The sequence below is a fragment of the Anopheles stephensi genome, chromosome 2, assembly GCF_013141755.1.
Source record: "Anopheles stephensi strain Indian chromosome 2, UCI_ANSTEP_V1.0, whole genome shotgun sequence".
Lineage (NCBI taxonomy): Eukaryota > Metazoa > Arthropoda > Insecta > Diptera > Culicidae > Anopheles > Anopheles stephensi.
The window spans coordinates 18,743,573-18,768,812 of record NC_050202.1 but is presented as its reverse complement, the minus strand read 5'-3'; the positions used below and the strand labels follow the sequence as shown (position 1 = coordinate 18,768,812).

Genomic DNA, 25,240 nt, shown 5'->3' with positions numbered 1-25,240 from the left:
TGATATTCTCATAGTAGCCGTTGATATTGTACACGTCCTTTCAGCGATCGGGTAAGTGCGTAGAAAATCAACGGCTACTATGAGAATATCATCTGAGGACACCACAATAAAAGGTATTTGATGAAGATGTCATATGAAGCTGTTTCCATATTAACTAGCTTTGTTTGCCATTTCATCTAAGGAGCCTGCCATAAAAATGGATGCTATTGCCTTATCAACTGAAAACCCTGTTTGTTCACTCTATAGAGAGTTCATTTGCTTTTCCTAATTAATCTTATTTGATTAGATTTCAAATTCCTATTTCAACAAGTTGTTCATTCGATATTTTTTATATTAAAATTTCAATTTCATCTGCGCAGTTTTTGCTTAATTTAACTCATTTACTACTCATGCCACTCATTGTAACATCATCAGCACATAAAAATGCTTCCCTTAATAATCGTTTAAAACTCCGACCTGATGCACCCTTGCTCGTCAACGGAAGAAAAAGTAAATTAATTCTCACACGAAACAATTTCATGTTCCAAACTCATTACAAAACATTGTACCGCTTGCACTGAAGAGACGCCAGGCAGCTAGCTGAACCTTTTCGGGAAAATTTCCCTTTATCGCCATTATCACACTCGGGCTAGCATACAGCAGCGCATCCGATCCAATTTGCTCGATTGGCCGATTATTGCACTCGAAAGCGGATATAGTTTTGCAATTATTGCCCTTAATCCATTCGCCAAATTTAAACAAGCTTCGTGTAAAATATGTGTAACAGAAGAAGCAAAAACAAAAGCTGGCAGAATGGAGCAAATCCAGCCGGTCTAGGTTAGTGCAGAACGTTGTTAACATCTATAATTGAATTCCACCAGTGCACATATGCGGGATCGGTGTGTTCATATGGTGTGTATAAGTGTGTGCGTAAGAGGAAAAGCATTTTGCACTCCATTTCCTAGGATTGATGGCCAAATGTTTGCCCTTGAAATATGCTGGTTTTATTCTGTTTTCCTGATGCTTTCTGATCGCTTTCCTTTTTGAGATTTGTTTTAACAACAAATCCAGCATTTATAAAATAATTTAGTGCATTTACAGTATAAAAATAAAATAAATGATTTAGCATATTTTTGTCTCAATTAATGACGAATCGGAAAACATTAGCAACAAAATCCAGATTTTCTCATCTTCTATTTTTTCCATTTTTTATCTAAATAAACTGTTTAGTAACTCTTCGAACAAAAAATCAGTAAACAGTCAAATCTTCCCACATGCATAATAAACGCTTTTAAATAATGCAACCCTTTGCACATTGCTGACCTTGTACAAGATTCACCGTTTTCACAACCGAAATATTGACCGCCCATGTCAAACACGGCATTTCCACGTTTCCATTACCGGACGAAGAAAAGCTCACCACGTCTTCGATACATCGACCGAACCCCGACGGTTGGTGGGAAAGGTTTGTGGACAATGCAATGAATATTTGACGATCCGAAATGGGTCCTGTCCTGTGTCTGTCTCTTATCATCATAGCGCAGCATTGACGGAGGAAAATGCAACCGAGCTTTAAACTGGTTAGCTTCTTACTACTGAACAGCTTTAAAAGGACTGTTGGCAAATTGTTCCCGGTTTTTCGTACGAAAAACCCCGATTCCAAAAATAGTAAAACAGTCGCAATGAATATCCCATCAGAACTTACCATCCTTTGGAGAAAGAAATTCAGTGTTGTTGTTTTTTTTTCGCGACAGGAAAAACCCCCCATCAAGTTTAGCCTCGAAGCCAGGAAAAGCGGTTGAACAGTTTAGTGAATTTGGTTGGCACGCGAACGGAAGTTCTTCGGGGTGTGTTCTGTGTTGCCCTGTGTTTTTCATCGACATTAGTTTTTGTTTTCTTGGTTCGATATTTTATGGTAGACAAATTTATTTTCCGCCTTCTCGAGAAAGTTTGCCACCGCGTGTGGTGAAAGTGGGCGGCCTAGGCAAAAAAAAACCGGCCTGTATCGCGATATATTGACACACCGTATCGGAAGAAGACCTCGGCAGCAGCGGAATAGAAGGTTAGGCGCTAGAGGCATTCGCTCACTTGTTGAAACGCCCGTGGCACCCCAAACGTTCTCCCGGAGCATGCTGTCCCGGTATGTGGCTACGTGTTATTTTATGTGGTTTGTGTTGTTTTTGGACTAAATTGCCAAAGTTTGTGGCATATCATATTTTAGATGTTTTTTTCATCTCGCTCTCGCACTCTTTCTCGCTCCCTCTACCGCCTAATGTGTTGCATAAAATGGCGTCAATGGTGTGATGCTGTGGAAAATTATGGTTGCTACGGTTACAAATAGGGAAGAATATTCGAAAAACGAAAATGATAAGTTTATACCAGGCTCTCGAATGCTTCAATTGCTAAAATATGCAAAACTATGTAGAATTTTCCAATTCACAAGTTTTTTAAGTATCTTTTGGACGTAAAACAACCTCAAAAATTCATCCAAGCTGAGAAAACTTGTTGAATTCTCTTAAAAGTCAGCAACATCCTACCCGAAAAATACAACAAACACGTGGATAAGCCGAAACGGAAAGCAAACCGATTTTCCAAACAAATTCCGGAGGCAAGAATCTGAATCAACCAATAGGGCGAAAAAACTTTAAAGCTTTGCCGTATCCCACCCACAGCTTCGAAGTGATGGCACGATGCTACAATCATTGGAAAACTTTGTACTGTGTTGTTTCGTATCGATCTGGAGAAAAAACTGTCGTACATTTTCTTTCCTTTTTTTGTCAGTGTCAGTCCTCCCGAGCGTGGAAATAGAAAATCATGCTCTCGGTCACGATCACGTCACTGCCGGATTGTGGTTCGAGAGTATGGGTTAGAAATCCTGGAAATGGGGTTTCGCACGGCAGGAAGAAAATGCTCCGCTGCAACTTGAAGTGGCTCCACTTCCAATTCCACGACGAAACACCAATTAACATTGAACTTGAACAGTTTCAAGTAAATGGTGGTAAAAAGATAGAAAATGTTCATAGAAGGTTCCCAGCCTCATAGAAGCAAAGTGAACCGAAATATAGGACCTAAATCTTTACGCCCGGTACCAGCTTTAAGATTCTCCTAGAATGTAGCAGGAGTAGAATAAATTCAACCAGAACGCTCAGGTCCACAGCTTCAACAGCTCCTTTGTGCGTGTTCTTGCACTACCGGAAGGATATGAATGGTAAATATTAAACTAATTATAGCTACCGGAAACCTGGCAGGTACTTCCACGGGAAGGTACACCCGTCCATTTGGTTTGCTAATTAATTACGGTACCGAAGATGACCCTGGGCTGGAAGGATCACGTCATTAGAAAACCTGCCCCTGTTGGGCGCTCCGGAAATCCGGAAATCCCTCATATTTTCCGGTGCTTTATGGTGTGAATGTGAGTTGCTCAAGTCCCCCTCCCTTTCGCCACCCGGCTTTGTAAAGTGTGAGCTAACATTGATGGTGGGTTTTTTTGTTTGGTTGTTTCAAGAGGCTGTCCTTTTAGGGTAGGTAAGGACTTGACCGAGATCATCACCAGTCAACATCACCAAGAAAGGGGTAAATCTATTTCGTTTACTGACAAAATGGGACACCCAAACACGGGGTGTGTGCTATTGCTGATTCGTCGAATTGTTTCAGCTCGGGTTGAGTTGAGCGATGTAAACAAAGCAAACTAAAAACGGGCTACAAACTTCCATCGAAATTTTGACTGCACCACAATGCTTTTCGCCGTAGTTTACACAGTTCTTAACTGGAAACAATTTCGATTGCACACTGCACCTGCTGCATCCAGCATCGCGTAACCTAATCAACACCGGCGAAATGGATGCTCTGCCCAACCTTGATTGGTTTTTCGTGGAAAATTTTATTTATATACCGTTGTTGATTTCATTTTATTTTACTTTTTTTCTTCTGCAGGATTGCCACGGTTCGAAAGACAATCACCATATGCCGGTGCAGGACGATACGCAGAACTATCACATCGAGAGCGGATACCAGAACCTGACGCACACAAGCGTTACCTTCCGGCGAGCCCTTGAAACGTGCGATCCACATGATGTCATTATTGGGGTGAGTGCTCAAAATCATTTTCAATAATCTGTTACAAACTATCAAATCATCCGCGTACTAATCAATACATACCCCTTCTTAGTAATAGATGCACCAAGAATTCCCAATTCTTATTCCTAAAGTGACTAAATTGTCCTCCGAAATCATGTTCAGAATTAACTCAAAACAATTCAACTGGCTGACAACCTCAGAACAGCAGCAAAATTAAATGAGATATTTAAAACCTCGCTTATGGATTAATGAGCGCCTGGAGGTATGCAATCTGATGTATTGAAAATACTGACATCGGTCCTGATACAGTGATTGCATACCTTCAGGCATCACTCATAATAGACAATCGAATTTAACCATTTAAATAGGGTTTTTGTTTGTGTGCCTTACGATCGAATCGTTTTACTATTAAAAATCATTATATTTCTAGCTCCGTAAAATGTCATTTAGATTTTTAAATTAAACAAAAACCCCATAATTTGCATATCACATGCGCAATTACATCCGCTCATATTTGCTCGGACAGTAACTGCTTAAACTAATAATAAACACAGCTGCCGGAATCCGGTCGCTTGTTTTCCTAGATATTACCAGTCCCTCTCAAAAACCCGGTAAAACCGTATCGTTGAGGTACTTTCATTCTTTTGCCCACCTCTCTCCCTCTCAAACTCTCCGACATTCATTGCACTCGGTGCAAACCGGCACAAAAGAGTAGAACTCGTCTGAAGGAATTTTAACATTTGCTTTTGCTTCACCGTACTGTGCATGCATGGATGCACACATCTCGTACATTCCCCGGTGTGCCAGGGAGCTCTTTAAAAAACACGCCAAAGTGTCCAGATCCGGTATGTAGAATTACGAATGGCGGTTGCTTGGTCGTATTGTTTGCAAAGATTTTTTTACTTTATAAGAAGGTAAAAAAAACCTTCCAGCTGGTTAGGTAAAGGCTATAGAGTGATATTGCGATTGCAGTGGCGAAGGACTTCGTTTTATCTATTTTTTTTCGTTCGTTTTTTCGGTTTGTCCTGTCTTTTCAGGGAAACATGCAAACTCTTGGGATGAAATGGTCCTCTACGAAAGCTGTGGGACTTTGTGCCCTAATGGTGGCTGGTTGAGGTGGAAAGCTTTCGTAGCATAGCATTAATCCGTTTTTTCAGTTCATATCGTAGGGACGGTGATCGATATTCCCAGCGATAATGTCCCTCACTAATGCTGGTTTTGCTTTGTAAAAAAAAGTATTTCAAATTGAAATTTAAACATAACCTCTTAAATGAAATAATCCTTTTTTAAGTTAACTAAATTAAAGCAAAACTATATTGGAGATGATATATGATCCAGTAATAATTAAATACTTTCCTACAGTTGATCCACAATAAGAGTTCACTTGGCATTATCCTTGTGCTTCATCCAGTCTTCAATACGATACAGTAATTACGCTGGAATCTATTTTTATGCTTGCTTTTTATAGAAAAATAAGTTATTTTTAGTAGCCTCGTGGTCTTGTTCGTTGTCGCCTGTTGAGGAAAAGTTTACCCAAAAAAAAAACAAAAAAACCCCTCCATTGCCATCAGCGCAACAGTACACAAAAAAAACATTCCCCATTAGACAAAGAAAAAGAACGGTGGGGAAAAACAAACCCACACAAAGGTCGGCAGCAGTGTAGGTTGGGTGGAAAATTAAAAGTTTTCCATTTCATTCACCTCAATTATAAACTTGTCGCGAGTATTTTTGGTTCCTTTTTTTGTTGTTTTTGCGCTCTTGTTGTCCGCACTGTTTTGTTCGTATTTATGTTCATGGCCACAATCCCATAAATGCTCCCTGGCATACTCGGTGGTAATGGACAGCCGAGGCCTTACTTACCGAGAAGCAATCGTCGGTGAGCTCCTTCAATTTTCTTCCCCAAAAAACAAGGCGGCCAAAAGAAAGGGCAACAGGTCGACAATGGCTTGATCTTTATCGGTATAAATGGAGTTTTGGGACAGTTTAAGGTGCTTTAAAACTCTTTCTAACCCATAGTGGAAGCTGTCAATATTGTAAAAGGAGTAATCAACGCATAATTAGCTTGTGTCGACTTTAGATTGGTAAAGCGTACACGAGACGTCAGCTCAGCGTCAGCTCACCTTCCAAGAGGCAAAAAAAAAGGATAACACCGTGTCTCGTATACACGTGCTGCAAAGTATGACTAGCAGGGCAACTGTGTTGGTTCATTAAACTGTTAATCTACATGTGAGCTGCACAAAAAACTCCAGACGTGAAGCTCAACTTTCACGCTTATTATTCCACGGGATGGGTGCTTAAAGCGTTTCCAGCGTGCCAACGAGACTTGCTGAAGCTCGTTTGTGGCTTTTCGTTGCAAATTTTAGCTCTAACACGATTTTTAGTACAATTTTTGATAGTTTTTGTTTTCCGTTTTACTTGGAGGGTGTCTTTTTTCCTCTCGTTTTGTCCCGTGGGAATTTTTTAACTTTCTTTGCGTTGGGAACGACCGTCGAGTTGTTTTTTTTTGCCCTGAACAGTTCCCCAAGAAAGTCAATGGCAAGTCCAAGGTGCTTTTAAAATAAATGTGCTCTTCTCCTCTAATCGTCTATCCCTATTAATTTCACTGTCTGAATTCAGTGCATCAGCATTCCTTTGGGATAAATTATGGAGCGTACTGATAAGGGAGCATTTCTTTCCCTTTAAAACGAATATTTCGCTTGGAGCGTTATCCAAATGGGTTAAGTTAGCGATAGTTAGTTGACTTTCCAAATTTTCAATACCTTTTCGAATGGATGGATTAATTATAACGAGCTGATATCAGGACTCATTTTTCAACTTTTCGTTCATGATGTTTTGGTAAAAAAAATTAAACCAGCTTAGCGTGCATGATAGTTAGCTTCGCAATATTGAAGTCCGTAGTGTTTGAATCGGGGCTGTCCGTTGCCCGAGACGACAGCGGCGCCGGTCTTCACACGAAACTGGACTGGAGTTCAAATCCCATTCGGACCGCCTGCCCATACGAAGGGTTGTCAGCCTTTCTACGGGTAAAATCAAAGAAGCCAGAAATGGCAGGTCGAGACCTTCCGAAGTTGTAGTGTGTCAAGGAAAAATAAGTCTTGGAACGAACAGTCCTCCACTTTCTGAGAAGTTTTGGAGCAAAATTTAAGTAAAGAATTTAACATCTTTAAATTCAAATATTAAAATGTTTGAAATGAGCAAAAAAAGATTGTATGTGCACAGAGTTGTAGTATCCAAATTTTACTCTCTAAAATACGTCTTAGTGTTACAGCTTAAGAATTTGATATTCACTTCCCTCCTCAAATAAATTCCAAATTGCCATATCTCGCAAAACTTCTGCACGGGAAAACTTCTCTGACCACCGTTCGGTTAATGAGAAATCGTTCATGTCCATTTTGTGCACAGTGTGCAACACCTTTTACGTTTTTCGCACTCCAAAGTTTGTCAAACGCTTCGGATGCAAGTGTGCCCGTTTTCACTGAAGCAAAGATAGAATAGTTCGTCGATAGAACAGGCAAAACCAGACAAGCAACCGTACAGCCAAAGACATGCAAGTGTCCTTATCTGAACGTCGTCCTGCGTTTTCTTTGCCACCGCACCTGATACGCGATGCCCACACACCTAACCATACTGTCAAACAACAAATCACCATAGTAACGGCTCGCTGCAAAAGCTTCTCCCAAGTGCGCACACATGCACCGGCTGAAAGTTTGATTATCAAGCATGTCAAACGCATTCTATCATGATTTGGACAGCGTTTTCCCCCGTTACACCCAAGTAGACGCACACACACACACATTGTTACAACCGTTATCCTTAGATTCTATCGTTGCCGTGAATCGTTTTGCTCGTAAATTAATCGTTACTCGTGTGCTCCTGGGTTTTCCATCTCTTCCACACAGTCCGATACGATGAAGATCCTATGGTCGTACGGTGACCGGGATCCGGTCGCTGGCAGTTTGAAGGGACACAGCGCGAACCGGGGCGCTCGCTCGATTCACTTTCTCGGACCCATGTTTCGCCGGCCGGCCGACGCACTGCAGCGGGACGATCTGCGCCAGTGGGACGTCACGGTGAAGAACGTTTCCATCGACACCAGCATGGACACGCTGTACTGGTGCAAGATTCTGAAGGCACCGACACTGCGCGAGAAGCATCACATTATCGGTTACGAGGCGCTGCTCACGAAGGAAGGGTAAGTAAGACCAACCACCCGATGATGGTGAAATGTACCTAAAGATTATCCCGTCCCAAGTCGCATTAAGCTGATGCTTGGGGCTAGCGAATGAGAATTGTGATATCACAGGAAAAATAGCACGGAATAGCGATTGTGTCCATTGTGCTCAAAACAAATCCAACGCAAAGATCTGAAGATGTTGGTCACCTTTCTTTTCTGTAAGATTATTCTAAAAATAACGCCATTCGCCTGCCGATCTCTCGCCCCGATTTGCATAACCGTTTCCACTAAATTAAGCTGTAAATCAAAACCGCCCGGCCCGGTGCCCGGTGAAGAACAGGTACATCTCCGGACGGCGATGTTGTGCTCTGGACGGAAACTCCACACGCCTCTCTATATAGGATTAAAATTCGGAAGACCCTTATTAAACCCACCGAAGACGGTCACCACCGCGTGCTTTGTGGAGGATGAATCGTTTTGTTTGATCGGTCCTGCTTTGTGCCATTCTTTGTTTACCTTCGGTGGAGGGTATGGTTCCGCTGTCACCTGCAGACCGACGCTGGCCGGTGGAGATGTTATCTCGAGGCTGAGCTTTAGGCTTTCGGTTCCAAATTTTGCGCATACATTTCGATGTGGATGACCGCTTTCGAAGTCGTGCGTGTCTGCTCGTCAGGGGATCTTGTCGAACCTTTGGTAGGTCGAACCTTAAGCGTCGCGTTACCGTCGCCGTAACGTTTACGAATCCCGGTTTGAATAATAAATCAAAGCATTTATATCACTTTTCAGCGAATTTAAATCATCCGATGAGCGGTGCGACATCATTAAGGCAATAATACAAATTAACCAATTAATGACGAATTAATGATTGATTGTCGCGAGGGTTAACGTTCGTGGAGCGTATTTTGAATAATGCATCCACGATTAAATGGATTAGATGTTCGATAATGGTAAAACAGCCCATTCAAAGTAAAATATATGTATGATGGATAGCGGACACAATACGCTACCAACCATTAGCCCAGCCGGGGATATACTTTGCGTAGAACAATAGCCCGACCAACCCGGTTCATGTGTCACATTTGCATCAAATAATTAACCCATTTTTATTACTCTCACCGGTGGATGTATTATCACGTTAATTTAGGACAGCTACTACAGCGCGAAATTGAATTACCTGCTGTCCTGACTGGCCACAACCAGTACCTGCGGGCCGGGTCAGGGAAAGCAGGCAAAATTTAAATTAATCAACCCATCATGTTGGGCACTGTGCTTAATTAGCAATCCCGCCGCAAATGCCGTTGAATAGGAGCTGTGATTGAAATAGGATCAGCGGGTTTTGGCGCCGGTCGGTTCCGGTAAATGAAGGTCATATTTTAACGTTTTGATTGATGTCTGACATCACACACCCTGCTCGTGGTGATTGCGCACACGAGAGATGGAATTCAGATGCCTGTTTAGATTTACCATTTTACGGCCATTTGGGGGTGCGATGATTTAAAACAATGCGTTGAAGCGGTGGAACAGGGCAGCACAATCTGTTACAATCTTTCTCATCTACTGTATTCCGTAATGGATTTAAATTCGCTTTAGTTCTATGTTTAAGAAGCATGCTTCAAAAAATCTGCCGCATCTTCGTGGGCTCGCTTTAGCTTAGTTAGCTTTAGTTGGGCGGAGCTTGAACTTTAGCAGTTGATCATATATGATGGTATGATCTTCAACTCTTGCTAGGCCTTGATATTAAGCTGATTCTCAGCTTTGGGATTTGAAGAGGTCTTCTGATTGTAGGTTCTACTTCTTCCGATATGTCTCGGTTAAAGGACATTGGGAGGACTTTCGAAAATTGTCATCAGTGATCTCTTGGCTCAATGTGGTGAATCTAATTGCCTCAAGAAGACTATAACCTTTACCTAATACTTCATATTCTAACCAGGAACTCCTGGAGATACTTCATACTTTAGTTGTTTCCGTGGGACCTTAGGTTCTTATGGTTATTCTTCTCATTTTTTCCGGGGATTGATTCAAATATTTTTTGATGAAGCTAAAGAGAACAGGGTCGTCAAATAAAAAGTCGAGAAATTCAAGCCATTTTAAATCCCACACGTTACCTTAGACATGAAGTACAGTTGTAATCCTTTCCCTAGCACCAATTGCAAACATCATCCAATCTAATTCTCCTCTTCTGTCCGTGTCTTTGCAGCTCAACAAAGCAACCACTAGTGCACCACATGACACTGTTCGAGTGCTCCACCAACTCCTATCCCGGATCCGATCCAAACTCCTGGGACGTTTGGGTGAAGAGCAGTGGTGCGGTCTGCAACAGCAATCTCCTAACGCCCCGTGACTGGGACTCGTGCATTACGCCGGTCGCAACCTGGGGTGTCGGTGCATCGGGTCAATTCCTGCCCGAGCACATCGGTATCCCGATCGGCGGGGATAAGGGCGCCCCGAAGTACTACATGCTCGAGGTACACTACGACAATCCGCGTGCCAAGCGTGTGCTGGACCATTCCGGCTTTCGCATACACTATACGCGCCACGTCCGCAAGCACGATGCCGGCATGATGATATCCGGCGTGTCCGTATCCGACACGCAGATGATTCCACCGGGCCAGAAGCTGTATCGCAACGTCGGCATCTGTGGCCCATCCTGTACCGGGGCCGTCTTCCCGGCGCACGGCATCAACATTGTTTCGGCCGCTCTGCACTCCCATGTGGCGGGCAGGAAGATGAAGCTGCGCCATGTGCGGGATGGGAAGGAGCTACCAAGGATCGTGGAGGACGATAACTACAACCATAACTTCCAGCAGATCCGTCAGCTGGAAAATGAAACGAACGTACTGCCCGGGGACTATCTCATTACCGATTGCGCCTACGAGGTATGCAATTCGCACCGCAAGCGAGGCATTTGCTTGCGTTACTCGTTAAAGTTGCTCGCACAGGTTAAACTATTTTTGCTCACCTTTCTTTTTCCACTTCCAGACTGTCGGTCGACGGCGTCCCACACTCGGTGGGTACTCGACAAAGCAGGAAATGTGCCTGTCGTTCATTACGTACTACCCCAAAATCGAGCTGGCCGGTTGCTACAGCATGACACCGGTGAAGGAATTCTTCGAAACGTTCGGTGTGTTTCAGTTCTACGCGATGAACATGACCGACGTGGAGAATCTGTTCCTGTACAATGGTAACATACTCGATCTGTTGCCGACGACCGTGTTTCCCAACTTTGCCCCGGGCGGCGACGTAGACGACGAGCAGAACCAGCTTGCCATCAAAGCGCTGCAGAACGCGAAAGAATACAGCATCATCGACGAGGAGGACGTCCTGTACAAGGAGTCAATACTGAACAAGCTAATCATCTCGGATCCGGTCGAGTTCCACGATCGTACCTTTCTGTCGCACTTGAATCAACTGCCCTGGTCGGAACCACTGTTTACGAGGCGTGTCGAACAGAGCATTCTCACCGGGAAACACATGACGTTCTGCCGTGTCTCGAGCGATGCCATCTCGGTGGTAAGTAGCGGAGGTGGGTGATAATGCGTGTCGATTTTCTAATCCTACCCTCTTGCTCCGTCTCCACCAGGCATCGGAAATATTCAAGTATCCCGTCTTTGACACGTTCGTCAAAGCACCGAGCCAATGCCCGTACCATCTGTTCATGGAGTTTGCGGACCACACCTCCCCGGCGGGCAAACAGATGACCAGCACGAAACTGCTTCTCCTGGCCCTATTAATACTCTCTCGACGGTTTTGTTCTGGCACGCTCCATTAACCGTACTTGGGAAATCACGTGGAGAGTGGAGTTCGTGGAAAATCTGACTCTTCGCGATTTCTGGTCGGGGGCGAATAGATTACTAGCGTTTGCGGTGACCAATCACCTTACTGATACTTTATTTTATTTATTATACCGACCTTTCTGCGCGCTCGCTTATTAGACCTTTTGATTCTTCCCTGGCTGGGCATTGAGCTCAGCGAGAGGGCAAGTATAAATCACGCGCCATACGGCACCTTTCCATTCGCTCGCTTTCGCCCATTCTACAGCAGCAGGAATGTAGTTTCCATAAGCTTGACTACCATAATTTTCTCTAATTTATTAACTACCCGCTACCGTGTGCCTATTGTGTAAGATGCCTATTATTGTATCGTTAGCTAGTATTGATCCTTACGCTGTTCCGCTTCTGGTCCGCAAGCAACAAGATGTATTGCTGGCATCATTTCCGTTCAGTAAAAAAACTAAATCACATCAAGCGATTTAGCGGCGAGAGTCATTATTATACTGAAACTGCTGACCAACGTCTGACATTGACCGGTCGGTTGATTTAAGTCAACGAAATTCTGTCTTTGATAATTGCACTACTGTAATGCCACCTAACCAGGATCTAGTTTTATGGTTTGTATATTTTAACGATAGCTTGTTTGTACATTTTATTGTAAGACACAGCGATAAGAACCGTTGTGTCAAGCGCTTGCTTCAGTTAGTCGAGCTAGGTGCGCCAGGACAGGATTAGAAATGCCAAAGTAAAAACCGTCGTTTAATCGCTCTCGTGTAAGGATTAGAATTGCAAACACCAGCAAAAGAATTAAGTTAATGGTGTCATCGCTCTTGATGTTCCGTGTTCAAAAGTGGTTGTGGCACATACGCGCGAATAACTCACCGAGTGAGAAGTAGCGTAGTTAATTAGTTATCCATGCTGCTCTTGCTTCTTTGTCGGTTAGGAGGTCAGATGATCAGGAAAACAGAAAAGAGAGGAGAAATCTAACAAAAGGTTGACTTAAATGTTACATTGTGACTATCGGTAGTATGCATTACAGAAACTAGTTCCCATCCTAATTCGTAATATTTGTATCATAGTCATAATAAGGGTTCGAATATAAATCTAATATCTAATGTAAGCTGTGTAAGTACGTGAGAGACTATGTTAAATAAAAGCTCATCAAATAAATAAATAAATAATTTAAATTGCTTGCTTGCGCTGTGCAAACCAATTTTTTTGCGATAGAAGTTATTAAATAGGAGTCATCTTGGGTATACGGACTCCTAACTGCTTTGACTCACTAGTTTTGAGAGTTTAAATCATGAAAGAATGAAATTGCCTACCTTCAGGCGCATGACTTAAAGCACAATCTCGTTGTGAGCCGTTAAGCAATTAGCATTACCATCAAAATTCATTTCAAAACATAACCTTGGAATCATTTTTCTCGTTCCTTAACAAACATCGTTTTGAATAATTTGCCTGTTTGTTTGTTTGTTTGGTGTTTTGTTTGTTTGCTTTTAGGTGGTGTTCTCTTTTTTATTAATAATTAGTATATAGACGTGTAAAGCGACCTTAATATCAAAGGAGCAACACCGAGCACAATGGTCAGTGTCATGCAAATTACTTTAGTTTGTTTTTTAAATTTCTATTGTGCTTTTTAATTCATGCCTGCTATAATCATCAACACGGTAAAATTCATCGCTAATTATTTTATACTTGACCTCAATAAATTTTGCTTTATTAAAATAAAATTAAAACATATAAATTGAACGAATTTCCGAGTCACACTGTGCTGTCATCTTCGCAAACTGACAGTTCATAGCTGGCATCAAAACAAGCCGGCTGTTTGTTTTGCGTTGCTTCCTTTCCATAGAATATCCGATTTTTAAAATAGTTTTTAAGAGTAAAAGGTAACAAAAATGGATTTACTTAAGCCACGAACTGTACCTCTTTCCGAAGAAACTATCCTATGGTTCGAATTCCTTCTGAAACCTGCCCTCTTAACGAAGCATCTAGGCAAACCGAATCCTGGTACGTTGTTTACATACTGTTTGCTCCTCAAAAAGGGACGAGATTACTCATTTTCCCCCATTACAGATCCATCAGCTACCGATCTTATCGTACAATTTCTCTCAAAAGCACCGGAAGGACAGATCCAAACCCCCGATCTAACACCGTCCGATCCGGATGGGTCACACAAATCGGAAGGATTGAAGTACAACAAGAAGCAGCTCGCGCTAAAGGTGCTTGCCCTAAAAGTAGCGGCCTATATGAGGTGGGATCTGGACAAACTGGAACGGGCGGTATCGGTACCGCTGCAGATTCAATTGTTGGCCGATCTGTGTAGCATTACGGCTGGAAAAATGGTGATACTTCCGTCGTCACTGCTACAGGATCCGACCCTTATCGGTACGGACGGTTCAAAGCATTCGTTCAACTTTGCGCTTACCCTTTACCATCGGTGGGTGTTGCGAGCACAGGTACTCCGCGCGGCAGTTATTAAGAATATTAAATCGAACTCGAACCATGGGTATGTAAAGCGATTCCAGTAAAAGTGAGAAGCAGGAATTAACCATGCATATTCCGTTTCCAATCTTTCTAGTCCCACCGTAACGGATTTGACAACATTTGTACTGCGAGACGAATCTTCCATCGCTGCCCTAGAACCCATTACGCAGCTTAGCATCGATTACTTAAATCAAGTGTTAATGGAACCACAAGCGTTCCGTGTACTGACTTACGAGTCGTTCGTTCCGTTAGATTCCAATTCCGACAGCACGCAGCAACGATTCGATTCGGCCATCGCGATTAAACCATGCGAACTAAGGGCCCAAATCCATTTCGATCTGTGCCAGTACTATCTTTTCGTTCAAAAGTACGAGCTGGCACGGCATAATGTGTTGCTGTGCAAGGAAAACTATGCCCAGTGGCAAAGGGAAGAGATTGGACGGACCGGTCTACCGCCTGCCTACTGCACGGTCAACGCGGAGGTTCTGCAAGGGTATCTGCTTGCGTGCGGTGTCACCGGTGAACCGGATGGGCTACTGCAACGGCTGCACGAATCCATTCTGAACCACTATTCCGACATCGTTATGATTCTAAAGGAAGACAACATTCGTAAGGAAATCCCGATGACGCAGCGTAAATTGCTCGAACTTAACATTGAAGGCTACAATGCGATCGGCAGCACCGACGGTAATCCGATCGAGCAGAAAGAGCTGGAACTGGCCGTTGTCGCCCTGAACATCATCCGCTACGCAATGGACGGGGAAAACATTCTCAGCTGTAACGTTGCGATGCAGAAGTACAAAAACCAGCAGCCAAAGCTGATCGAATCCCTGTTCCAGTACGCGGACGAACAGTACGAACAGTTTTCCATGGAGGAACGGGGACTGTTGAAGCAGTACTTTTACAAAATCATTACCCTGTACGGTGGAGAGCTCGGGTCGGCCTTCGAAGCGTTCGTGCAAACGTACTCGAAGGTGGTGTCGTTGCAGGAGCTGAAGGACTTCCGGGCCCAGCGCACTCAGGTCGATACGCAGCTGGGTGGTATTGCCTTGCAGAGCGATTGGGTGATACCGGAAACGAAGAGTAAGTGCCAAGATTTAGCAAGAAAAGTGAATAATGTGTTTCCAGCGTGCTGCAGGGTTCCTGAAGACTAGGATTTACCAAGAGGCTTCCCAGCTTTGGAGACTCTTTGCCCTCGAGAAGATGCTGGTATCCAGATAGTGTTAAAATGTTTCTCGAATAATATTCCTCCCATCGACTCGTCGTCTGGCTCTGTATTCGGGCCATCGATCGTCATCTACTACCGGACATTCCATCAAAGGTCGGCCAGGATTTCGCTCTTGTGGCCTCTTTCAGCAGTTTCGACAGAACGTGGACGCCGTCCCTGCTTCAAAATCCTAGTTATATTTTCTACGAATCGGGCCAGCAGAGCTTAACCTCCAGTTTTCTCTCTAATCCATCCCTATAGATCCCAGACTAGAAGTTGGCCAGCTTGAGCGTCAACTCATCTCGTGCACCTCGGCAAACGCAGTCCGCAAGCTGTTGGTAAAAATCGCCGGCACAAACCCATCGAAACCTCTGTTCACAATCAACCCCAGCTGGACCATCCCTTACCCGTTGGAGCAAATCCTCATCCCACTACAGCGTGGCTTTCTGCAAGACTTTGCCTGCATTCTCATCGGCAAGGCAAAGGAACTGACGGCCCGCAAAGATTACGCGACCGCCATCACGCTGCTAACCGTGCTGAAAAACGAAACACAACGTCCCGAACTAGCGGGCAATCCGCTCGTGGCTAAGCTTGGCAAAATGGTTTCCTGGGAAGGGTTGCTCGTACAGATTCAGCAGGTGCTAGACGAATGGCCCAAAAAACCGATCGATCAGGTACAGCTCGTACGTAACTGTAAGCAGTGTTTGAACTCGGCCATCGGTGCCACTGCCAGCAACGATCTGATGCCGCACGCCAAGATACTCGAGCACTGTGCCGCCCTGTTGCTCAATTTGAACGAGTGGAATGCATTGCTGATCGCGCCGGACAAACGATTCCCCGGGGTGGAGCTGTGTTCGGCCATCACGCAAGCCTTTCTGGACATTGAAAAGTTTAAGGGCACGAAGAAGACTAACCGTGAAGCGTGGGAAATGTTGCTGCCGATGTTCCTCAACCCGTCCGGCTCCCGTCAGCGGCAGCTACCGCCCGACAGTCCACTGGTGCTGCTGATCGCAAAGTTAAGGGAACCGCTCGTCATTTCGATTCTGCTGTCATTGCTGGCGAGACTGCACAATATCCTGCGCGATGAGCCGAACGCGGAAATTAATGCCGAATACATGTTCCTGTGGCCCTCTAATGTGAACAAGTAAGTGGATCGAGCACCTACCATTCTTTACAATCCTGTCTGCTGTTACAAGCAACGTTCCCCGTTCCGTTTGCAGCACTTCCATGTACAACATTAAGCTGGTCACGGAGGCGCTGAACCTGGCACTGAACCAAGCACTGCGCTACTACCCGAACAACATTCCCTGGCTCAAGCTGAAGGGTGACGTAGAGTTTGTGGCGAACAATTTCGAGGCGGCCATGCGCTATTACGTGACGGCTTTGATTTCCGGCACCGAGTACTGTACCGTACATCTGCAGCGACCACTGTTTGACGATTTTCTTATCCGGCGTATGGTGAAGTGCAGCACGAATCTGGGTTGCTTCGTGCAGGCGGCCGTCCTGTGTCAGTTCTTCGATGAAACCGATTACGGGTTGGCGTTTAAAAGCATCAGCGAAAAGTCTTCCAGCTATTCGGATGCGATGGATTCGTACTATAGCTGCATCTGGGATTCGACGCTGCTGGAGTATATCGTAAACTGGCACTACAAGAAGGGCGAACACAAGCGACGGTTGCAAGCGGTACGTTGCTATCGATCGAAGTAGTCTTCATTTTCCTTTCGTTCATCAGATCATGGCCTACTGTCATGCTCGAAAATCCACTAACGATTACCCCTGTTTTTAGGTTTCTTTCATCGGCCAGCTGGAACTGAACGCAAACAACAACGAGGAAATTAAGCGTGAGGCAGCTGCCGTTCGAAAAAATCGCTTCCTTCGATCTCTTGCCAAGCAGTACATGTGCTGAACCGAGCATATGAATCGGTGGTCTAATTTTTGAGTAAGTATTGGAGCTTTTATTATGGAAAATCGTAACGAGTAAATATACAATAAAACGTACACAGTTCGAATAGCCCGATATATTTTAATCATAATTTTAAACAGCAATCGATCGGTCAGTGGGTAAAGCGATGGCCACCGGCTGATTACTTTGGTTTCCTACCCCTGCCTGCACCGCCGCTGGTTTTCGCTTTCTTTGCCGACGAACCGGTAAGTGGCTTTTTCTCATCCACCTTTCGCTTGGGAGTACCACCGGTCGACGGTAGTACTTTGAAGAACGAATCCAAGCGGCCCTGCGTTGCGGTGTTTTTAGTTTTCATTATTTTTTTCGCACCCGCCCGTACACGATCCTCGTTAAACTGACGATCGCCGCACATGTACTTCACCAAACCTTCCTCGTCCGGTTCGGACCACTTCAGCTCGACGGCATCCGCATCCTGCACCTCCGGCTCCTTAAAAAGCTTCCGAGCCTGCTGATAGTTCCAATCCTCCGGTACGATGTATTTCGTTTTGTCCAGATGTTCCAGTATGGTTTCAATCGTACGATGCTTATTGATCAGCTCGATAGCCTTCTTCGGACCGATACCCCGGATGGTGTCACAGTAATCGCATCCGAGCAGTATGCACAGATCGATAAATTCGTCCTGCGTTAGCTCGAACCCTTTCAGGACCTTTTCGTAGTTAAATTCCTGCACCGGCATCTTGCGCGCTTCGCTAAACGTTAGATGGCGCAGCAGGATGGAGGAACCGAACGTAAGCGCGTCCATATCTTCGGTGGCCGTCGCGTACACCTTGCCAGCGCGAACCAGCGCGGCACATTGGGCTTCCGCTTCGCACGGTGCCTCCACATACGGAACACCCATCAAGCGCAGTAGCTCCTTCGCTTCATTTGCATGCTGTTTCGTTACCTTCACGAGGCGACGATTAAACTTCTCAATGTCCTCCACCGCACCCGCTTCGGTCGCTTTGTCCAGTGCTTTCTGTGCTTCCTCGCGTCGTTCCGCACGCTTGTTCAGCTCACCCGACTTCAGATCCGGTGGCTTCCCGTCGAAAACGTACACCGGCTTGATGCCGTTCTCTAGCAGCCGGATCGTGCGGTAGAACGTGCCCATTAGGTGTGAGGTCGTTTCACCGTCCACCGACGTGAGCTGGGCACCTTCCGCACGGACAGCAATCAGAAATTGGTACAGGCACATAGATGCATCGATGGCCACTTTTCGTCCTGCAAGCACAACAAGCAAACGAATGCTAGACAGATGATGTTTAGCCGTAACCAGCGGATGGAATTTACCGAAAAATTGCTTGATTTCTCCTTCCTTCACCGCAAACGGCGCGATATCAGCGATCAGTTGTGAAAGTCCTTTAATTCCCATGATGCTGGCGATAAATCTTGTCGAAAATCATGCAACCAAACATAAACGCAAACGACAACACAAGGACTTTCCTGAAGCTTCGCGCGCCGAAAGCGTGCACACAAACAAGCGCGTTGACAGCTGGTGGTCGAATTTTGACAGCAGGTTGACAGGTCGTTTTCGAAAAACCAATTCATTTTTTGAAATCATAAAAGCTCGCAAATATTACGGAATAAATTAAGAAAATACGCTAAAAAATATTTATCAATTTTATACATGATTTACACCAATTTAGGTGAATACTCACTCATTTAAAACCTTTTTGAAATCACATTTTTTATGACCGATCCAACCCGTTTGTTTACAAGTTCGGCGACTGTCCAGCGACCAAGCCAACATGGCGGACTCGAGCAAAAAACCAACCCTGTACCAACCCGTATTTTATTTACCTTGAGTTTGCTAAAACATGTCGGCAAACGCCGCCGATGAGGAGAAGAAATTATCGAAAATGGTACGTGTTATCCCGGCGTTCCGGCATCAAACGTTACCGCAAACGCTAGCGCCCGATCCGTGTTATCGTTTAAAGCCCGTTTCCGGTCGGTCCGTGTTGGGGCAGCGAAATTAAAGTGCATCCTAGTTTCGGTGGTTTTCCGGATCGTTCGTGTACAACTTTTCCGCCGCTCCCAACGCATCAAACTCTCTCTCAGGCGCGCGCGCTCGTTGCTTCTCGCTCGCTCCTAATGGCGTTGTGTTTGTTTTCTCGCAGTGTCTTTTCACTGCTTTGCCGCGTTTGTGGTGAAGGTAGAAGGGGGGAAAGCGACGTGTGCGGGGAGAAGCGAAGAAGAGAGGCACCAACTATTTATTAGCGTGTGTTGTGTGTGCATCACACCACGCACACACGGCACCCGATGTTAGAGGCTGTAAAATAGCGGAACCGTTGTTTTCCAGCTGGAGAAAATGGTTGCGACGGGCTAGAGCGGAAGCGAAGTGTTCCCGTGTCACATTTTATGCTGCTTGCCCCCTCGAGAGTGCAGCAGCCCGTCCTCGAACAACCCGGAATGCACTGCGGGTGGTGTTGGTTTGTGTGGACGGGTTTTTGAAAATGTATGTCAATCGCCACTGCGATACTAAATTTTTCCAGGTGTACTCATGGCACTGTGCTGCGTACGATTAAGTAACCGACTAGATTGGCCCCATTCGTGTTGTTTCCCTAGAAACGGAGGAAGGATTTTCCTTGGTGACGTGTAGTTTGGTGAAAGCGGTTTTGATGGCGCGAAGCTGAGACCCGTATTGTGGAGAAAGTAATTTTGTTTCATGAAGTATATTTTCGGTTTTTCATTTCATGCTGTGTACCGTACCGTCGTGCCGCCATATCGCTGCGGACGGAGATTAGGCAGAAGAACGCGAGGACGACAAGGGTAGCGTAAAGCCGGTGAAAGCACCTGAGGACGGTGGTGCTAGCAAAACCGATAGCACTGGAACCGGTGCTGATAAGAAGCCAGAATCGACGGAAACGGTTGAAACAAAAAATCAATCGAAGAAGAGTGACGAGAAAAGCGGTACTATTGTAGTTGCAGGGTGCTGAACACAAAAGGGTGGATTATTAATGTACTTTTTTCACCCCCGCAGCAGCCGACGATGAATCCAAAGCCGATGGCAACTCAACCACGGAGGGTGGCGATAGTAAGGCGGAAAGTGCGGCCGGACGGGACAATGGAAGTGCAGACAAACCAAAGGCACCGGTCGAACCGGAAGCCAAAGGCAAAAACCGGAATGGCGCTAAAAAGCCGGCTGATGAAGGGGAGGAGGACGGGGAAGAGGAGGAAGCTGACGATGCGTACCAACCGTCCGGTAAGCGGCTCGGTTCGATTGCGCTGATCGATGCCAACATCACCAAGGCCAAGGTGGAAGATCTGCAAACGCTTCACACAGTGCTGTACGATGAAACGGCCAAGACGATGGTATTGCGGCGCAATTTGCGCAAGTTCGGTGGGTTCGACTTTAAGCCAAGTTCGGCCGCGTATCGAAGCCGCGTCACGGCCACCGGCAAGCTGGACGTGAAAAAGCTCGCACAGGTAGCGGAAATTCTATCGCTCGATAAGAAGGGAAGCAAGGAAGAGTTGGCGGAACGGATTTGCACCTTCCTGCAGAAGCCGGACGGTGATGAAGAGCTGCCGGATGAGATGGGTGAGGAAGAGGAGGACGAGGACGAAGAGGAGGACAAGGACGAGGAGGATGTGAGCGAGGAGGAAGAGGAGGAGGAGGAGGCACCAAAGAAGAAAACACCGTCGAAGCGTGGTGCGGCGCCGGCCCGTGGCAGGGATTCGGCCAAGTCTACCAGCGGGCGCCCGAAGCGCTCGACCGCTGGCCGTGGTTACCAAGGTATGGTTACGGCCTTTGTAGAGATTAGCTTCCCTTCTTTATGCACTTTCTGGAATGTAAACTAGCAATTGTAGCTCTTGTAGGGTCTGGTCTAAATATCTGTTCAAATTTGAACCGGGCACGCAGACCATTTTACAATTTTTCCGGTCAGCTAGAGCCTAAAATTCCACTTGCCCTGTTCAAATTCGATCGGACAGGGGTATCAGAGGTTTGCTAATGGGTAGAATCTTGTTTTCGCTCTATTTAGCTCCAGTTTTATGTTTACCTTTATTTTCTCACTCTTTGGCTTGATAATTACCCTAGACAATTCCTTATACGTAGATTACTCTACCTCGGAGGAGGAAGAGGAGGAGACCGTTAAGGTGGGCCGCGGACGACGGGCCCGCCGAGGATCTGACAGTGGATCGGATGTAAGTGGTTGTCGTCGTGATGGAGCGCCGGACATTACCAGCCTAATATTATTGTTGTACTCTTCTACTGTTTCCTTCAGTATAATCCTTCGGCCGGGTCCGATTCCGATGCGGGCAAGCGAAGATCGTCCCGGGCACCGACCCGTGGCAGCCGAACGTCGGCCCGAAACACACGAAAGCGTGCGTACAGTGACGATGAATCGGAGGAAAGCGTAAGCGAGGACGATTTTAGTGAGGTATTGCGGGGCTCACCTGGTATGCTCTTACTTTCTTTGCTCTCTAACGACGCATTTTTTTTTGCCTGGTTCGTGTTTCAGGACGATCGACGAAAGAAGAAGGCTGCACCGGCACGTGGTGGTGGACGTGGTCGACCGAGTGCCGCCGTTGCCTCCCGGCAATCGGCACGCGGCCGTGGACGCAAACGGAAAGCAGAAACCGAAAGCGAAGAGGAGGAAGAATCGGAGGAGGAAGTCGATAGTGAGGATAGCGAGCAGCAACCGAAGCGGAAGTCGGTTGCCAAAGCTGGTGGCCGTGGGTCCGCCGCAGTAGCCAACAGTAAGGCTAAAAATGTAACACCGGTTAAAGGTAAGAGCTACTGGTGAAATTGGATTATTGTGCACAGGATTTCCCAAAACATATGCAAACCCTTCAATGAGACATTTCTCGTTTTAAGGGTTTGCTGTGCAAATTATTTGAAGATGGTAAGGCACTGTCCAACCACCGACAATAGCCATCTTGAGTGTTAAATAGATCTCTAGGGGCATCTGGCACGAGCATTCCAAGTTCGTTGCAGGGCAAAAATAATGCTAAACACTGTTCTCTGTCTGTCGTTCACAGGAAGGGGACAACCGAAACGGGCAGCTGCGGTAAATAGCGCAAAGAAGTCGCGACGGGGCCGTGGCCGTAGCTCGTCCGGTGAAGAGGACGAAGAGGAAGACGAGGAGGAGGAGGAGGACGAGGAAGAACCTGAGCTGGATGACAACGAATCGGAGGATGAGAAACCGTTGGTCAAGAAGGCAAAGCAGGAAAAGGAAAGCGATGCGGCAGCACCACCCAGCGTAAGCAGCAGGAATTTTCCTTTCGATAAATCGCCCGATATCATAACTTTGTCTTGTATGCTTCCATTCAATACACACGAACGCAGGAGGATGATATCAAAGAATACCTGAAAGAGATCCTGGAGGAAGCGAACCTTGAAGAGATCACGATGAAAACCGTATGCAAGAAGGTGTACGCCAAGTATCCGGACCACGATCTATCGCATAAAAAGGATTTCATTAAGGCAACAGTCAAATCTGTAAGATGAAATCGTGCGAGGAGGAGTGTAACGATGAGACTAACGCCATCTATTTTTTTCCATCCCTTTTCAGCTTATATCGACGTAAAGTCGTGTCAAGCGGGAGAGGAGAATTAAGCCGGACGCGTCGTATGTTTTTTTTTCCTTCTTCTTTAAATGGTTATCATAAAAGCGACCGATATGATGTAGATTGCATGTTGAAGATGCTGAGCTGAGTTCAATAGGGGATGGTAGAAGGATTAATAGCGAGCATAATGATGATGATGATGATGATGGATGGTATGTATGTACAGCAGGATATGCAACAAATGGTGGAGCATGCTCGCGGACGGACGTTGAACACATTCACAGTGAGAGAGCGAGATAGAGAGAGAGAGCATACAGCTCGCAGCATAATTCGTCGTTTAGATATATATACATAAATGCAACACAGAGTAACAAATACAAACAAAAAAATATTATCTAGAGCAACAAAAGAAACAAAAGGTGGGACACAAACAAACAACAAAACTCTATTAGGGACGCGCACGTGCGGACAGACAGAAGGATGGTGGTAGCTTAGCGAGTATTTGAGGTGTAATAGACAGTGTTAGCGAAAGAGACGCATTCGTTGATTGCGTGGACGGAATTAGTCGAATCGGGAGAAATCTTACGTGCGCGCAAGGACGCGAGTCCCTTCTATATTTTGCACACATACACAAACCCACACACACACAACACACGCTGTGTGAGGAACGATTCACTTACAATATGGCTGATCAAATGATCTAAACACACGCATCATTCGATCGGCAATCAGTTGGACGAAAGCGAGAGAGAGAGAAAGTATCATCGGACAGAGCGTGACATCAATTAGGTAGCCTTTTTCTATAGCCGGCAGTAGTAAGCGTTAGTTCTGCACTTTGAAAGGACATGTATACACAATGTGTGTTGGAGGAGGAAAAACAACAGGAAACAGCCGGTCCGGCAAGAGGTCAAATCAAACGTTTCTGGCAAAAAGAAAATCACAAGAGTTTATTAAGGCTTTAATATAGTAATGGTTAGGAGAGGAAAACCCGGAACCAAACCCCTTTTTTGGCAAACGAATCAACCGGCACGCGGCACACGTGTAGGTGCGTGTTGTTAGTAGGGAGGACCGTTTTAAATTCAGGAAGCAAAACACTCTCTCACACACATACACACACACACACACACACAGGCATAGAAGGGACACGAAGGGTTTTTTAGATAATGACAAAATTCTTACAAAATTCGAGGCACGGAATGGGGGGGGAGAGCATTAATATGTTTAGTTTTAGAATGCGCATTTTGATTTTTTTTCTTTCCTTCTCCTCCTCTTCCTCCTCCTCCTCCTTCTCCTTCCCTCATCTGTCCCCTTGCCCAACTGTTCTCTTCTCAGACCGACCCAGCAGAAGCGAGTTAGGTTGTGGGGGGCTGTAGTAAAAGGGAGTGAGAGGTAGAGGGGGTTGTGTGTGGGTGGACGTAGTAGTGTGGAACGTTGGAATATGATTAGTGTAATAAATGTAACAACCGTTGAGTAAACATACACACACAAACACATAGATGTATATGGACGGACACTCTGAATCGTGTCGGGGGTAAGCACGTGTGTTGTGCGTAACTGTATTAAATCGCCATAAATTTGCGCGCTCAGCCTTTTCTCCTCCCGTGTATTGCACGTGCATTTTTCCTTCGTTTCTTTGCGCTGCGATGAGATAAAACATTTGTTATGTTTTTAATTTTTTGTTTCGTTATATTCAAAGTCAAAGCCGAAGGTGTGTGAATACAGAGGGACATGATCAACGGTTGACTGAGTTTGTTTGTTTGTTTTCTATTCGAATGCAACTAACCTAAAGAGCTCAAACCCGAGGACAAACGGTGCCGTTAGTGCAACAGAGCAAACATGGTTTAGGTCGAGAGTATAATTTGTTTGGGGAGAATTCTTAATAAACTTTCTAGATGTTCTCGATATGTGAAAGTTGGCGAGTTCATTCTATTAAAATGTGTTAAGGAATGATTTGCATTATCATCGAAACTTGTGCTTTACACCTTCAAATGCAGGTGGTACACCCAAGTGCCGCCCTGAGGTATATAGGATTGTTTTAGTATGCATCGGTTTTTACTAAGTTACATCACTGCTACGATGTATTAGTAAAGTCCTGCA

General features: G+C 45.4%; 4 protein-coding genes across 12 annotated transcripts in view; 3 read left to right on the top strand and 1 right to left on the bottom strand.

Annotated features, from left to right (window-relative positions):
* Positions 1-12,307, top strand: part of LOC118507245 (MOXD1 homolog 1) — a 52,081-nt gene extending 39,774 nt beyond the window's left edge. For all 7 annotated transcript variants that reach the window (XM_036045508.1, XM_036045511.1, XM_036045515.1 and 4 more), the window contains 5 exons: positions 3,913-4,065; positions 7,956-8,248; positions 10,428-11,106; positions 11,210-11,740; positions 11,811-12,307. In XM_036045508.1, coding sequence (XP_035901401.1) covers positions 3,913-4,065; positions 7,956-8,248; positions 10,428-11,106; positions 11,210-11,740; positions 11,811-11,999 — 1,845 coding nt within the window. In that variant the 3' untranslated portion in view covers positions 12,000-12,307. The remainder of the gene's footprint in view (positions 1-3,912; positions 4,066-7,955; positions 8,249-10,427; positions 11,107-11,209; positions 11,741-11,810) is intronic.
* A 1,503-nt stretch (positions 12,308-13,810) lies between these two features.
* LOC118507240 (integrator complex subunit 8) lies at positions 13,811-17,716 on the top strand. Its single transcript, XM_036045492.1, has 6 exons — positions 13,811-14,013; positions 14,080-14,512; positions 14,585-15,573; positions 15,959-16,841; positions 16,918-17,380; positions 17,484-17,716. Exons 1-6 carry the CDS (start codon positions 13,902-13,904, stop codon positions 17,601-17,603), a joined length of 3,000 nt encoding a protein of 999 aa, XP_035901385.1. The 5' UTR covers positions 13,811-13,901; the 3' UTR covers positions 17,604-17,716.
* Positions 17,630-19,139, bottom strand: LOC118507297 (flap endonuclease 1). The gene is made up of 2 exons (XM_036045661.1): positions 18,927-19,139; positions 17,630-18,857 (listed from the first exon to the last, which is right to left on the bottom strand). The coding sequence occupies exons 1-2, from the start codon at positions 19,006-19,008 to the stop codon at positions 17,782-17,784; spliced, it is 1,158 nt and encodes a 385-aa protein (XP_035901554.1). The 5' UTR covers positions 19,009-19,139; the 3' UTR covers positions 17,630-17,781.
* Positions 19,140-19,354: 215 nt separating this feature from the next.
* Positions 19,355-25,054, top strand: LOC118507255 (protein DEK). Of its 3 annotated transcripts, none has more exons than XM_036045543.1 (9): positions 19,355-19,498; positions 20,381-20,546; positions 20,620-21,369; positions 21,673-21,779; positions 21,860-22,015; positions 22,097-22,364; positions 22,617-22,837; positions 22,924-23,076; positions 23,150-25,054. In XM_036045543.1, exons 1-9 carry the CDS (start codon positions 19,454-19,456, stop codon positions 23,162-23,164), a joined length of 1,881 nt encoding a protein of 626 aa, XP_035901436.1. In that variant the 5' UTR covers positions 19,355-19,453; the 3' UTR covers positions 23,165-25,054. The 3 variants fall into 3 exon arrangements, with proteins under 3 accessions (XP_035901436.1, XP_035901437.1, XP_035901435.1); XM_036045544.1 differs by having other exon boundaries at positions 19,356-19,498; positions 20,617-21,369; positions 21,691-21,779; XM_036045542.1 differs by having other exon boundaries at positions 19,356-19,498; positions 20,617-21,369.
* The last annotated feature ends 186 nt before the right edge of the window (positions 25,055-25,240 follow it).